Source organism: Hippopotamus amphibius, chromosome 7 (genome assembly GCF_030028045.1).
Source record: "Hippopotamus amphibius kiboko isolate mHipAmp2 chromosome 7, mHipAmp2.hap2, whole genome shotgun sequence".
NCBI classification, from domain to species: Eukaryota; Metazoa; Chordata; class Mammalia; order Artiodactyla; family Hippopotamidae; genus Hippopotamus; species Hippopotamus amphibius.
Window position 1 is genome coordinate 38,187,445 of NC_080192.1, and position 17,505 is coordinate 38,204,949.

Sequence of the window (17,505 nt, forward strand, 5' to 3'; positions counted from 1 at the left end):
CTAATCTCTATTTTCAGATAATGATAACATTTTTGATAATCTAATACTAGAATTTTTTCTTTAATAACTATTATTGAATACAATTGACATGCAGTAAACTGCATATATTGAAAGTGTACAGTTGTGTGTACAATTTGATATTTTTATGTTAGCTAGAACTTCAAGCTTTCACTAGTTAGCAGTCGCTAGTGAAAAGTTGTTTCTTCCCCAAATATGCAGTCTAGAGGCAAGATTTCAAGCACTATAGCCATTTTTAAGACTTTATTAGAAAGAAGTGAAGGCTGGGAATAGACAGTTGCTAACCTTTCTGCAAATTAGCAAAGGTGCCTACTCATGGCAGGTGTGTCAGGAAAAGGCACAATGTCAGATGGATGAATTAGAAAATGCCTCCCCTTTCTTACTTTAAGAGTTATTAGAAACAGTCTCCTCCCTCTGGGAAGATGCAGTCCCAAAGATGGGTATTTGGCTTGGCAAGAAGCCAGTACTTTTGTGCAAAGCAAAGGGAATTTTATCTTCTGGGTAGAAACAGCCTCTTGTCATGACCTGGCTTGAGGAAACTGAGTCAGATTTTAGCACAACCTCGCCCCTCAGATGAGCACTTTAATACAGGGACCGAAATGTATGATATTCACAGTGACCCTGTCTGGGAATGTTAGCACCAATAGGATCGTAATCCACTTGGGCTACATGTAGGCCCTCTCATCAGAGCCATACTTATTCTGTATCTTGAAATCTTCTGAATCTATGTGTTGTAACCACACACGTTCTCAATAGATTAATTTTAAGAAATTGTTGGGATATCTAGATTTCAATAGTGTTATATTCTGTGTAATGTGACTGTTAATCTTGAAACATTGCATGGTAATTAATTGCACAGAAAAAGTTCTGAAACCTTCCAACTCCTATTAAGAGCCTTTTAGGCATCAGAGCCTCAAGGTACCATGTCTACCTTTTTTTTTTTTTTTCAACTTAATTGAATGGACTATATCAGTAGCTTGTTCACACTCATCTCTTAAAACTGACATGAATAAGAGGTTTCATTTTATTAATAATAACAATTTTTTAATGGAACAAAAAGTTCCAGAGTATATTAATTATAATATAACCTTAAAGGTAGGGACAGGTAAGTTAAAGCTTGCCAAATTATTTGTCCTGACAGGACACACTATGAAAGTACCACTAAGAGAATGGACAAAGAAAAAATGGACAAAAGAAGAAACAAAATAAGAATATAAAAAGGTTTGGATTCAGCAGCACTATACTAATGTGAAATGGCATTTTCTACTTACTGTATTAACAAGGACTTTTTTCTGTTTTTAATCTAGTGTTGATGATAAGAATTAAAAAAACTCTTTCACACTTCTTGTGGGATTAAAAAGTTGATTCAGCAGTTGTGGAAGACAAATTAGGCAATACATGTGAAAATTCTTCAGTATGTTGATGCCATTGGATCCTTCAATTCTACTTCATGTGGAAGGATTTATAATAAGGAAAATTAGAAACAAATTTAGTATCTATTATATACTGGTTAAATAAATTGTGATATTTACTTAATGGAAATGATACTATATAGAATATATAATTTCAACTGCAGGAAAACTTTTAAGAATATAAAAATTCTTTTTGATTGAAGTATAGTTTAGTCACAATATTATAGTAGTTTCAGGTGTACAACATAGTGATTCAATATTTTTGTAGTTTATACTCCATTTAAAGTTATTATAAAATACTGGCTATGTTTTCTGTGCTGTACAATATATCCTTGTAGCTTATTTATCTTATACATACTAGTTTGTGCCTCTTAGTCCCCTACCACTACCTTGTCCCTCCCTCTTCCCCTCTCCCCATTGGTAACCACTAGTTTGACTTCTATATCCGTGAGTCTGTCTCTGTTTTGTTAGATCTGTTCATTTATTTTTTAGATTCCACCGATAAACAATAACATACAGTATTTGTGTTTCTCTGTCTGACTTATTTCAATAAGCAAAATATCCTCCAGGTCTATCTATGTTGTTGCAAATGGCAGAATTTCATTCTTTTTTTTATGGCTGAGTAATATTCTATTGTATGTATATACCACATCTTCTTTACCTATTCATGTGTTGATGGAAACGTAGGTTTTTCCCATAACTTGGCTATTGTAAATAATACTGCTATGAACATTGGGGTGCATGTATCTTTTCAAATTTGTGTTTTCATTTTCTTTAGATATATTTCATTTTCTTTAGATCCAGTGGAATTGCAGGATCATATGGTAGTTCTATTTTTAATTTTTTGAGGAACCTACATATTGTTTTCCATAGTGACTGTACCAATTTACATTTCCACCAACAGTGTACTAAGGTTCCTTTTCTCCTCATCCTTGCCATCATTTATTTGTAGACTTTTCGATGATAGCTATTCTGACAGATGTGAGGTAATCTCATTGTGGTTTTGATTTGCATTTCTCTGATGATCAGTGATGTTGAGCATTTTGTTCTGTGCCTGTTAGCCTTCTGTATGTCTTCTTTGGGAAAAAAAAATGTCTATTCAGGTCTTCTATCCATTTTTAAATTGGGTTGTTCCTTTTTTTGATATTGAATTGTATGAGCCGTCTATATATTTTGGATATCGACCCCTTATAGGTCTATCATTTGCAAATATTTTCTCCCCTTCAGTAGGTTGTCTTTTTGTTTTGTTGATGGTTTCCTTTGCTGCACATAAGCTTTTAAGTTTAAGTCCCATTTATTTTTGCTTTTGTTTCCTTCGCCTTAGGAGACAGATTAAAAAAATATTGCTATGAATTATGTCAAAGAGTGTACTGCCTATGTTTCCTTCTAGGAGTTTTATGGTTTCTGATCTTACATGTAGGTCTTTAATCCATTTTGTTTATTTTTGTATATGCTGTGAGAAAATGTTCTAATTTTATTTTTACACATATTTTCCAGTTTTCCCAGTACCACTTATTGAAGAGACTGTCTTTTCTCTGTTGTCCATTATTGGCTCCTTTGTCATAGATTAATTGACCATAGGTGTGTGGGTTTATTTCTGCGCTCTTTATTCTGATACATTGATATCTATGTCTGTTTTTGTACCAATATCAGATTATTTTGATTACTGTAGCTTTTTAGTATAGTCTGAAGTAAGGCAGCATGATAACTCCAGTTTTATTCTGTTTTCTCAAGATTGCTTTCACTAAAAATTCTTAAAGAAGTTAACAATTATGTTCAATTTAATCCCAGATCAGGATAGGTGGGGAGAAAAACAAAAATAAACAAAATGACAATAGAAATTATTTATGTGGATGTTTTGTATTATTTTTATCCTATAAACACTACAAAAGAGTTTGTTTTTTACTCTTCTCCCTTCCAATGTGACAGTAAACAGCTAACACTCTTTATTGATTTAATAAGCTAAAAATCACATCTTGTAATTTTAATGCAACACAGAGAGAGACACACACACTAAATTTGACAACTGTCATTTAATGAGGTGAAGAAGACTCTTCAAGGAACTGATTTAAGGAAAGTAAGGCAGGAAAGAAGCAAAAGCTAATACAAATCAAATTGTTAGAGAGGAGGTCACTGCTTACACAAAACACAGATATAGCTGGAAAGGCCAAATGGAACCACTGCATCTTGGAATAGCCATTGAGGATGAGGAGTGACCGTGAGCAATTTACCTGCTGGCTCCTGGACCTGTCCTTCATTGTTCAGAGTTTACCTCACAGAATGTTAATTCCTCCTTTTTTCCAGGCTGCATTACTCAGTTCTTCATAGTAATCAGGAGGCATAGTGCTTCTTCCAGGCTCAGAAGTGGTGGGAGAAACCAGGGCTCCTATGACAGGCATGGGGGAGGGATGCAGTCCTTCCTCCCCAGAAGACTGAGATAGCAGTCAGAGTAAGGCAAGGTGACCAATGGCTTAGTCTGGGCCTGCTGCATATGCATTGTGCTGCTCCTGCCTAGCGGCCTCAGGCTGCCTGGGAGGAGAAACTATCATGAAGATGGGAGCAGGTTCAGCACCACCAGCTGCAGAAACATAAGCATGTGTCTAAGGGAATCTGGGCATGAGTACATCAGGGGCAGTGCACATATTGAGTCCAATTTATCATCTACTTATCACCTTTCAACTCATTTGCAATGGGTTGAATGTTTATGTCCCCTCAAAATTCATATGTTGAAATCCTAACCTTCCATATGATGGTATCAGGAGGCGGGCCCCTTGGACAGTGAGTAGAACATGAGGATGGAGGTCCCATGAATGGGATTAGTGCCCTTTTTGAGGAGACCCCAGAAAGTTCCTTTACCCCTTCTGTCATGAAAGGATACAGCAAGAAGACTGCTATCTTTGAACTGGGAAACAGACCCTCACCAGATGCCAAATCTGCTGGCACCTTGATCTTGGACTTCCCAGCCTCTAGAACTATAAGAAATAAATGTCTGTTGTTTCTTAAGTTGCCCAGTTCATGCTATTTTGTTATAGCAGCCTAAACTAAGACACTACTTCATTGTGGCTTTACTTTGTAATAAGAAACACCAATGAACTCCATTTTAAAAAATCAAATGACTCTTCATCAGCATTTGACAGATCATAACTCCAATCCTTCTTATAACCTTCTATTTCCATGGCTTCTATGACCCCCGTTAAGGCTCCAGGCTTTACTCCAAACTCTATGACCATTCTTTCTCAGCCTCCTTTCCTGACTGTTCTTTTCTAAGATCCCCTATACTTATTTCATAACTAATGTAAGTATGAGGAATATGTGATACATACATAATTCAAAAATCAAAACATATATTATTCTACATTGAGAAGTTCGCATCCCAGACTCCATGTACTCTGATCTAACAACTTTTTATTCATTTTTCTATCCAGTTGTCCCAACACCATTTATGGAAAGTCCATTTATACCCCTCTGCTAATTTGATGGCCACCTTGAACTATATTCCAAAGAATTTTGGGTTCTCCTTCTGGACTTTTTCCACAGGTGTGTTTATTTACGCAATACCTACTTTCTCACTAGACTCTAAGTTGCATGTTCTCAGAACTTAGAACAGTGCCTGGCACATAGGAGGTACTCAATATAGATTTGTTGTATTTGAGAACATTTATGAAATGTTTCCCTTTTTCCCACAAATAGGTTTAAAGATAATTTAATATTTTTAATATAATAACAAATAGCAGAGCATGAAAATAAAGAAATGAGTGGTAGACAATATACAATATTATGTACCTCATTTGCTCTTAGGCAAAATGTTAATATATTTTAACTAAAAACATTTGATTCAATCTACATGTTAACAGAAGTCAACGAATATTGAAATGTTAATGTCTAGACAGAACACTTATAAGTGTTATAAAGCACAAATAAGACAAAATCAATTTTTATATACAGTAGATACTGGGGCTTTGCAGATGCTATGTTCATTTTATCCTTCCATCCATTTCTAAGTAACCCTGGAAGTCCCAAAATATCTAATCTATTGTAGTTTTTCTGGGTACAATGATTTTGAAAGAGAAGCAAATCACCTAGCTCAGCCTAGTCCATCAGGCTTCCATATTCATTTTTGAATGCAATTTTACTGTTATCTCACTGATGTTTGACTTCATTTGATCCTCACAACAATCATACCAAGTGGGGCATTCTCTCCTTTTTACAGATAAGGAAAATCAGATAATTATATACTATAAGTGGCAAAGAATTGGGGGGTTTGCAAAGGTCTCAGAATATATTCCTTGCAAATGTCAATAATCTACTGTATTTAAAAAGTGCAGCATTCCATTGTAGAATTATTTTTAATACATTCAAACAATTTTATTTCATCCTTCATTGGCAAAACAGCAGTATGAACAGAAAAATAGCATGCAACTTCAATAGTTAGGCAAATACATTTCTATGAGATAGTAAATAGCTAACTAAATGTTAAATAATAACAACATATTTTAAAACAGTTTTAATGGTACAAAAAATAAAAGCCCACTATCTCCCTCCTCTATTCAACAACTGGTGCTACATTTCCCTGTTTCTTATTATTTAGGTAACTCTAACATATACATATGTATGTGTGGCATTTTTTCCTTCTTCTTTTAAAGCCATTGAATTTAAAATTCTTAATTCTAGGCAAAGCAAACTCTTTAAGAATAAAAGGTTCTGTGATACACACCTTACCATACTGTTCAAAAGAAAAGAACATATTACTGGAATGTAAAAGATGTAGACTTAATCCAGCTGTTAACATGAATTCACTATATCATTACACCAATGAATTTATGCAAGTCACACAGCTTCTCTGGTTATCTGATAAACTTGTAGAATAAGGGAAATTTGCAATAACATCCTTAATATCCATTCAGACTTTAACTAGTGTAAAATCCTATCGTTTTATGATGTGTCTCTAAGCATACCACTCTTTTATGACTATCCAGATGCCACTGTTAACTGATCACATTTACCAGAATAAACAGTAGCAATAAAGAGTATCTTAGTAAAAGCAATAGAAGACTATCTGATTAGCTATGGCAGACTTTTCAAATAAACAAAACTATCAAGTGAAGCTGAAAGAATTCTGCAAAACATCCTTCTAACAGCATTTCAGCTGAAAACCTTCAAATCATTTGATTATCTAACATAGATTTAATAAATTAATTTTTCCTAGAAATTGTATATATTTTGTAGCAGGTATTAAATTGCCATATCCCAATAGTCTGAAAAATACATCATTATTAAATAGCATAAATCTGCCCAGTGCCTTAAAAAGGGTGATAAATGTTAACTCCATTTGACCTTATGATGTTGCATAGAGTTCTTGGAACCCAAGAGTTTAACTCCACTGGCATGTGCAGTCTATAGGTTCCTGGAGAGTGTGCAGGACTTCAGTGCCGTTGCCTGAGCAATACAGCGGCACGGTCAAGTTGCGCACCCCATTTTCACGACAACACTTGCAGAATCTTAGATGGCTCTCAATATTGATGTTATATATGGTAGCTGATGGGCATTTTCCATCACAAGATGCAACATTTATCTGTAAGGGGAGACAATGAGAAAAAAGCCTTAAACTTCGTAACAGTGATATTGATTCCACTCAGAGAGCATATTGATTGCCCCAGATGCCCATCGGACATAAAAGGTGTGAAATGTGCACACATAACTAGAGAGATCTGTGGAATATAGTAATCACAAGCTAACGAATCTATCGTAACCTGTATTAATCACCATCAAGTAGACGACAGAATCAGCCAGGTCTTATTCAAGTGGGAAAAGTTAGAACTAAGACTACTCTTGCTGATTAAAATTGCATAGTTAAGACAATATGTGGTCAAATATATTTAGGTTTAAATTTCCATCTCTCTCGGTCTCAATTATCATTCAAAACTGTTGATTATTTATGCCAAGAATAATTCATTCTTCATCACAAATGCAATATTTTAATATTAGAATGTAGCAATTATCTCAAAGTTAAATATTTTAAGTGTTGGCATTTTGTTGGCTTACAAACTTATCAGTGCTGTCACACATATACTTCTGGAAAGACACATACCCTTCATGTAACAAATGATATTTTTCTACTTACAGAGCTTTGACTTATACAGTCCTGTTTCCTTATGATTGATTTAATTATCACTTTCTGGCATATTCTTTCTTCTCGTTTGCCTGATAAAATACAGAATGTATTTATTCATCAAAAGGTCCAGGTCAAATTGTTTTTTAATTCAATTAAACATATAAATATATTTACAATTGAAAACCAATATATTTATATGAGAGATAGTTAAAATTTCACTCTTACATAGTTTATGTTCAATATTCTCAATTTCTAAATATATTTTCTCATATATTTTCTAGGTTTATATTTATCTTTTTATCTTATCTCATGTATTTTCTAGCTTTATATTTATCTTTTCTTCTTATCATAATCATAAATCAAACGTATTCCACACATGGAGTAATGCTAATATCAACCTGTGTGTGGTGTATATATATATATATCATTATATTTTAACATAATATATAAAAAATAAACCATGGTATGTATAGGTAAATATACATTACATAATTAAGGCATACCTATATATATATATATATTTTAAAATATAAACTGATATATTTAAAATCACATTATCTTAATGGATATTAATGTAAAATTATGCATGAATGTAACTGAATTATTATCAACCATGCTGAAGTGTATGGATAACTCATACTTGATTTCATGGCTCTGAAATGATGTCACAATTTCTAATGAAAACACTGTATTAATTAATGATATATTAATATGCCTCTGTGTGCATGACGGGTTATCACTTGATAATATATCCAATAATATATATTTAATGCTGTATGATAGTGGATGTAATCCCTCAATCAGGATGCAAGAACAACCAAGGTTTTCATCTCACTCTGTTACTAATTTGCTTTGTTGCTTTAGGAAAGCCACTAAGTCATTCTGCTGAGTTTCCTTCTTTACAAAAGACTGGAATTAGAGCTCCAGTCTTCAAATGAGTTTAGTCACAAAATCTTTATTTAAAATAAATGCTTGTATGAAATCCCAACATGTAAAGTATATAAAAGTTAAGCTACTCTGGTTGAAGCAGAGATGGGTAGCAGAGATTGCCTGAAATAAAACTGTTTTGTCAAGGTCATCCATAACCTTCAATTGCTATATTCAAAGGTCACATCTCAGTTCTCATCCTACTTGACTTCTCAGCCGCATTTGACTCAGTCTATCACTGTCTCCTCGTGGATACACTTTCTGCACTTGGCTTCTGGAGCACACTCTGGTTTTCTTCCCATCTCTTTGTGATTCCTCCTCAGTCTCCCTTGCTGGTTCTTTCTCCTTTCCCCAGCCTCCCAACTACAGTGTGGGCTGAGGCTCAGTGTTGGTGGCAGAGGGCAGGCTGTTTTGTGCCTTCTGGTGCTTTCACCCAGTGGTTACTTCATTAGCCCTTCTATTCTCATATAAGTTTTAAAAGAAAGAATAGTCAAAAAAGAAATCATCTTTAACATTGATATATAAGGTCCTTATCCTCTTCTATCACTTTCTCCCTGTGCTATGATTGCACTTTGCCATTTCCTCCACTTTGAACACTCTTCACTCTTCCTGGCTGGTTTCCAAGGACATTCGATCTCTACTCAAATGACACCTCATCACAGAGGCATTCTCTAATCACCCACTTAATTAAGCAACCCAGTTCCCCGCCCTCTCCACCCATTTTATTCTGCACTATTGTTCTTTATACCACTCATCGCTACCTGACATAATAGTGGATATTTACCTGTTATTGTTTCTTTCTCCCCCTTCTTGATAACATGCACTATGCATGTAGATATTGTTTCATACTCTATCATAGTCCCAGCACCTAAAAGGGTGTCTGGTACATGAGAAGCACTCAATAAAAATCTTTTGATGTTAATTCATTCAATGAATGTAACTAGGACAGCATAAATTTACTGTTAGTTGGCTGAATTTGTTTGTGCCCAGAGCCATTTCCTATTTATTCCTTAGAGACTTTATTGTAACACATTTGGTTTAGCATAGCACCTGCAATAATATCCAACATCCACAGTCTCTCTGATAAAGCCTGGTCACCCAAAAGCAAAGGCTACAGATAGGGGCTCTCTAATGCCAAAGCAGAAACAATTTCACAAGTCCTTATACATCAGATGAGAGAAAGTGAAGCAGCTTGTTACTATTCTGCAACTTCAAAGAGCTTGGCAAAATTGAAAGATCTTGAGGCCAGGCACTGGAGAAGCCTAATCTATTACTCATTAGTGTAATCCACTTTCCTGAACCTTCATTTCCTCACCTATGGGTGAAACCATACCTACCTCCCCACCTACCTCCCAGAACCGTGGTGAAGATTGGTTGTAGTGCTGTCTGCAATGGGCTTAACAGAGTGTCGATGTGTGGCAGATAATCAATGGTAGTAATAAGGTCAATCAAACATATCTTCCCCTGTCTGCCCTCAGATAACATAAATGTACTCACTTCTCTAATAATTAATTTGGGGTTATAGAGTTCAAGGTCTTAACACTGCAATATGATTGTATTCCTATATCTCATACGTGTGGAAGAGTCTAGAATCTAAGAAAGCAGAAGGAAAAAGACGTGAGCATAAAAATATAAACTTCCTTAGATTCTGGAGCCTAAATTTCACTCCTTGAGTTCTTGATACAGTGACTATTTGATACACATTAGTTTACATTTGATTCAGAGAATACTGAATGAAAAATTGCTTATTTCTAATGAGCAAAAAATTTCAATTAGTATGTGTCTAAGAGTCCCAGTAATTAAAAATGCATAAATGTTATTCTATTATCCACAAAAGTCCCAGCAATGTAACTGTTATGGGTTGAATTGTGTTTTCCAAATATTCCTATGTGCCTCAGAATGTGACGTTATTTGGAGATAGCGTTTCTTTCAGAGGTAATCAAGTGAAAAAGAGGTCACTGGGGTGCGCCCTAATTCATATGACTCGTGTCCTCATGACTGGCGATTTGGAAACAGATCCACTTAGGAGGAGAACACCACATGAACATGAATGTCGCCATCTACAAGCCAAGGAGAGAGGCCTGGAGCAGACCCTTCCCTCACAGCCCTCAGAGGAAATCAACCCTGCTGACATCTGTGTTTTAGACTTTTAACCTCCAGAACTGTGAGATAATCAATTTCTGCGAAGTCACCCAGTTTGTGGTAGTTTGTTAATAGTAGCCCTAGCAAACGAATACAATAACAAGTTAGACATCAGAATGTTTGTTGTGGGTGGGTATGCACGTGCTGGATTTGATTTTTCGCACCTCATGTAAATAAAGTCTCTGTCATTTCAGCCCTGCACTGATGAACAGACATCATCAGTCAGCCTCTGCCCTCTCCTAAAACATACACCGGTGATGTTCCAGAATATCCCCGGTGGTTGAGAAGCAGGCGGTGAGATCAGGCCTGGAGTGAAATCCCATGAGAGGTATGACTTAGGTGAATTATTTAGCCTCTCTAAACCGAAAATCAGGATAAATACAGGACCTATCATTGGAATTGTGTGAGTAATAAATTGTCAGTAGAAAACAGGAGAGTTTCTGATTTATAAGCTGTTATTATGTTCAATACTATATATTTTAATTATGTTTCATCCAAATTTTAATATTTTTAATATTCTTTTCAATATGACTAACACCTCTAAATAGACAAGACTATTGTTACATATTTATGGGATTTAGCCCTTCATGAAAGAAGTTCAGAAATCTCCCTTGAGAGGTGTGATAATTTATGTCTAAGAATCCAACCCTACACAATGGCATTATTAACCTGAATTGTGTTGTAGCCTTTTTCCTAAAAGCTTCTCTAAACAATATTAAAATTACTATTTATGCCAAGTTTCCTAAAACTTTTATTTTTTCTTGACATGAATTCATGAACACTTAAAATATGGAATCATAAACACGTAAATAAAAATGGTTGCATGAATAACCCTCTATTCTATTTCAAGCCCTTGAAATCATTAAAAAAAGCACTGTAAAATAAACCTTATAATTCAAATAAATATAAAATATATTCATGTACATAATTTTATCGAAATAATTATGGGAAGTTTTATATATATGATTTAAATATAATTCACTAAATTGGTATTTCTCCAAGTGTATTATACAGAACCATAGATTTGCTCAAATAGGTCTGGAAAATATCACACTTTCTATACCTTTATTGAAGTCGCATCATAACCTACTTAGTGTAGTTCAGCCGTTCAAAGCACATTTGACCACAGGGCGCTTTCAAACTTAAAACCTACTGAAATCCTGTGCAGTAACTTTTGAGAAATGCAACAGTAAAGACATTTCTAATATTTAAATTAAAATGCACCTCAATTAAAAACTTTATTTATGCTCCAGAAGACAAAGATTAAATTATAAAATAACCACATGACATAAAAACATTTAAATAATATACATTAAAAAATTCGTTTCCCCCATTGCAACACAGGAACTGAATTTTATGAGAAAAATAATAATCATGAGCAATTAAAACTAATCAAATTAATGTATGTAATTGGTCTTCACTTACAGATCTTGCAACAGCCTTCATTATAAAGCTTTACAATCCCTTCATTCTAGAAAGAAAAAAGGAATAATGTTAAAATTCACTGTTCCTTTCCTCCTAAACCAGAAATAGAAAACTAACTTTCTCAATATTTTTACTAAATTTCACAAAGACTTTATAGAAAAGTGATTGAAATGTAACTATTTCTAATAAGAATTTCTGTTTTTAAAATTTGGAGCAGATATTTTGTTTAAAATTTATTTCTTCATTAGTAATCTTTTGGAATTCTTACAGCAAGTTGCTAATTGCTTTTATTAACTTGCTAATTGTAATTCAAATAAAAGAATAATTTATTCTATAAAAATGAATCTGTGAAATAAGATGATGCCTAAGATTCTTTCAGGAGTTGAAATTCTATTACTTTAGTGAATATTGTATTTCGCTAACCAGCCAGCTAGCTAACCAGCATCACTAAAATGGCACATCTTGAAAAAAAAGTCAGTGAAACTATGCTATTTCTCTACACTTAAAGAAAACTATTGCTCCACACAACAGAATAAAGCTTACTTTTCATCAGGGATTATTATCTCCTAAATATCAATAATTAAGGCTACAAAGAATCATTTTTAAAAACTGTGTGACTTTCAAAAATCTACTCTCCCAATGAACTCTTCTATGAGAGAAAAGGGAATTGGAAGAGCGAAACTAAAGGATCAGCAATGCTCAGGCACGTGCTGACTTTCACAGTGGCCTATGCTCAGAGAAATGGCAAATTTCACTTAGGCCAGCATGCATCACATAGCGAATGACATCATAAATCTGCTACGTGTTTAAGAAAGAGAAATTTGACCAAGTTCTGATCGATTAGCTTATTAATCCATATTGAAAGAGAGGCTAAGTTGGTTAATCAAAAGATTTCTCAAAAATCCTTTGCTCTCCATATTAAAAACTCAGACACACCATCATATCCATTCAGGGAGAGTCAAAATTATTTGGAATGCCATATATAACTCAAAATGTCAAACTGAGGAAACATAATAGAGCTTTTATGTATACATGAAAATAAAACATCTACCAAAATAAATAAACCACAATGTATGTATATATGACCTTGGAAAACATATTGGGTTGGCCAAAAAGTTCGTTTGGGTTCTTCGGTAACATCGTACGGAAAAACCCGAACGAACTTTTTAGCCAACCCAATATTAATGTGTATTTTCTAAATTATACTGAATGCTACATTTTCTTAGCTATAACAAAGTACAAACCATTTTGCATTCAGTCTCATTAAAAGGAGGACAGACCATACTGTAGCTCAGAATCATCGCCCCTTCGTCAGTTTTAACACATTCAAATGTGGTACAATTATAGTGCCAGGTACTCCCCTCCTAAAAACAAAAGAGAAAGTTACCGTTTGCTTATTAAAATCTGCTGTATTTCTTTTTTTTTTCTTTAAGAACTTTTATTGAGATACAATTGACATACAATAAACTGCATAAAATCTGCTATATTTCTTAAGTAGAATGTTTCCTATCCTACTGAATCAAAAGTTGTCAAGATTCAGAGAGCTTCTTGTGACATAAAATGTCCATCTGGAAATGTCCCCAAACTTATCTAAAATGATTAAAAATAAATATATGTGGTATGTGTGTGTGGGGGTTGGGGAGTGTGTTTGGTTTCATACTGGAACTGAGATGTAAATGTGAAGCAAAGCAATAGAGAGAAAAGAAGCAAATAGGTATCTTTGCCTACTGCAAAATTAATCATCTAATGTGGCCAAGTGTCAAAGGTCTTGCTCTAATATTCCCTCACTAATTATAAAACAACAAATCATATTACTTAGTACGCCTCCTCTCTTGAGGTTTGTTTATTTTTCCTTCTACTCCCTTATCAGCAAAAATTTAGGAATCTTTGTATGATAATGATTATTCACCTATAGTTCTAGTTTTCTATACCTTCTTGTTATTTTAAAACATATCCCTATTCTTTTAACAAATTTTTAAACATAGTAACTCCTTATTTCATTCCTGATTTCAGAATTAATAGTTAGAAATAAAATCAGCTAAAAATAATTATTATATAATTATTAGGCTATAATTGTTGATCTATACTTTAATTTTATAACCTGCATCTTAAAATGCTAGTCAAACTCTGCCTTGAAGATTCCTTGTGAACCAGCAAAGAATTGTGACAAACTTCTTTTTCTGTAGATTCTATTTTAATTTATAAATATCTTCAGGTCTTCTATGAATCTCAACTGGAAAAGATCTACAAGTCCAAGTATAAAAGATAAAACATTCAAATTCCAATATTAATTCTAATATTCAATTCAAATAGCACTATCTAATTTATCTGAAATCAAAAATTAGTTGTTCCATAGGAAGTAGATTTCTACACAACTAAAGCTTATCTTTGCAACAGCCAAAAGTTAAGAATCTTGATGTATAATTCCCTATATTACATTACTTGTTGTGTTCCCCAAAAATATTCTAAACATTATTTAATCTTTTATTTAAATTTCAGGGCTATCATTGTGAATACTGATTACATACACCAATGTTTCCTGGATTATTGACATCTATAGAGTTTATGTTGCTCTTTTACTAAAATCCCCTCATTACTGTATATTTTCAAGTAGTCTCTGATTCCTTTTCTCTCACACCTATGTCTCGTCATCATTTTATAAGCTTCCTTCTTCAAGACTGCCTCTTTAAAATAAATATAATATGAAACAAATATTGCTATGATTAAACAGATAAACAATATCAACATCATTTAAATCAATAACTATTTTTCACATAATTATAAAACAATAGACTGAAACAATAAGATAATTGTTCATTTTTCTTGTTTAATAAAATGCACAGGATTGGAGAAATCTGTTTTTCTTTTTGGGTATGTGAGTAATCATGTAATTAAGGACACCATAAATAAGACCTCCATATAATTAAACTATTAATGGAAAAAACTTAAGGATAGCAATAATAAATTGGAACTACCTTCAGGTAACGTAAATTATAAACAGAATTTGTGACCCTCCTAAATCTGATGACATCACTAACAACTGTACTAAAATTTCATGGTTCCATTCTTCCATATATATTCTAAAAAAAGAAAGTAGTGGGTCAGTCTGCAAACTGACCTACTCCATAAAGTTATTATGAGATAATGGAAGAATTCTGAATAGTTATTTTATTGTTTTTGGTAGAAAGATGTGGTATAGCATTCATCACTCTTGGGATCTTCTTTTTAAATTTTTTTTCGAATATTCTAAATCTTTTCTCATATTTACCCAATGAAATCTTCGATACCTGAAACAATAAAGTGCTAACAGCTTGTTTCAGATTGCTATCAAAATGCTTCGTTTCAAATGAATGAATAAAATAACATTGTTCTTTTCCTTCCTTCTAATTATTAGAAATCAACATTTCTCAAAGTCCATTCCTAACATCTGAGAAAGAAAGTAAGGATCTATGATAAAATAAGTTTGAGAAACCATTCAAACATGCTCCTTTACAACAGGAATCAGATACTTTAAAATGTAACTATGTCTCGTGTATAAGTGAGCCGTATGTGCGTGTGCTTGTTGTATGTAGTACACAGTGTGTAGGTGACATTTTTCAAATTTCTGTGAACACCTTTTTTAGAAAATAGCACAGATAGCTACTCTCCGTGAAACACATTTTTTAGGAATGAAGTATTTCATACCTCATATATAACTGATGTTCCATTTTCCATTTGAAATTTGCAGGATACATTTTTGCAGGTACCACAACAATCGTAATCACTTGGAGAGGGAGTGTATAGCTGGTGCTGTGTATAATAATAATAATTTGAATGAGCCAACAACAATACTGATGTTGTTAAGGAATTCTTTCTGAAAGTGCTTCCCAGTATAACTCATGCTCTCTCAGAACACCTATAAGCATCTCTAAGGTTGAATTTGAGGCACTTCTAATAATAATTGACTTTATATAGCTGTATTAGAAGTGAAGTAGATATTAACCTTTACATTTAGCAGCCAAGATTCATCAAGCAGATATAACAAGCTCAGGTCAAACAAGCTGTATAGGTTATAAGACTCCTGAAGCTCAAGGTTATACAAAGGAAAAGGAAACTGCATTATATAGATATATTACAAATTAATAGATTATTAAAAAACTAGTCAAGTATATATGTTTAACTTATGGAGTATTCACTTGTTCAAATTCTATAGCTGCCATTTTAAGATTAATTAACTCTCAGCAGAATGACTTAAAAAGAATACTTACAACATCACACTCTTTTGAACAATTCACCATTGTAAAATTCAAAGTATGGAAACCTGTATGGTTATCCTTTTCTTCCAGACACTCTACTGTGTAACAAAAGTCCCCTTCCAAATACTTTATCATAGATTGGCCAGGATTCAATACTGATACTTCTTGAAACACACACACATCATCCTTTTCTAAGAAAAAATGTCAACAAAAAGTACTATATTAAGTTTTTTATTAATCAATGGAACTTTTAAGTCTATGTTTTTGTTGTGATGTGCAATTTTTTCAAAACCAAAAAAGATCTTTACCTTTGTGTACTGTTAATAGCTCAAGAGTTCACTTAATAATGAATGTAACATTTATTCCTTAACATACAATAAGAAATTGATCTGTAAACTCAACTGCTATTTACTGTTTGAACTTCCTCTAAAAACTATACATTATAGCAGATTCCAGAATTTTCGCCCAAAGTGATCATCAAGCTACTTGCTGTTCTCTCTTCTGGAAACATAACATGACAGTTTTGGGGAGTGGATATAAATGGAGGCAAAATCTAAATCAACAATAGGTCTCTTCATGAAAGGATTGTGTAACACTTCATTTTTTATTATTTTGAGAGACAATTTTCAATTTTATTGTGTTGGAAAATAAAGTCATATAAATCATACTTTATGATGAAAGCAGCTGATATAACATGCTGTCACATCATTAAAAGTGGCTTAGAGTATAGTGATGGTGGATTCAGCTCAGAAACTCTTTGTGCCTTGCCGACACTGGCTTTAACTCTGCTCTCAAATAAAAATACAAACGTTTTAAGCTATTAAACAAAAGTTCATTTTCTATTAACCTACTAATACTTAACATGAGGATCTGTTATGTCATAGAAAAGTCAACTTTATGCTTTGCACTGTTAACATCAATAGCAATAAAACAGTGAGCAAAACTCTCTGGACGTTTAGATGTTGTCTATTTTTAAATTAAATTATGTACACTGAAAAGAACCCTGGCATCGACTTTAAATTCTGTGAAGCCTCTGAAAAGGAATCATTTTTAGGTCCTGTTATCAGGGTTCTCAGAACACTTAGGAATATTACAAAAGAGGAAATTTAAAAATGAAAAGTTCACTTTTTATACTCAAAAACTGGCAAACGGCTTAAAATGTGTAATACATCTCAACTTATTTTTAATTTATTCACAGTGAACAACAGATACCAATAATACTTATTATCATTTA

General features: G+C 33.4%; 1 protein-coding gene across 2 annotated transcripts in view; it reads right to left on the reverse strand.

Annotated features, from left to right (window-relative positions):
- Positions 1–6,801: 6,801 nt before the first annotated feature.
- Positions 6,802–17,505, reverse strand: part of OTOGL (otogelin like) — a 142,915-nt gene continuing 132,211 nt past the window's right edge. For both annotated transcript variants that reach the window (XM_057742453.1, XM_057742452.1), the window contains 6 exons: positions 16,284–16,462; positions 15,721–15,825; positions 13,281–13,400; positions 12,037–12,082; positions 7,552–7,631; positions 6,802–7,002 (listed from right to left, as the gene is read on the reverse strand). In XM_057742453.1, the coding sequence (XP_057598436.1) occupies positions 6,802–7,002; positions 7,552–7,631; positions 12,037–12,082; positions 13,281–13,400; positions 15,721–15,825; positions 16,284–16,462 (731 nt within the window). The remainder of the gene's footprint in view (positions 7,003–7,551; positions 7,632–12,036; positions 12,083–13,280; positions 13,401–15,720; positions 15,826–16,283; positions 16,463–17,505) is intronic.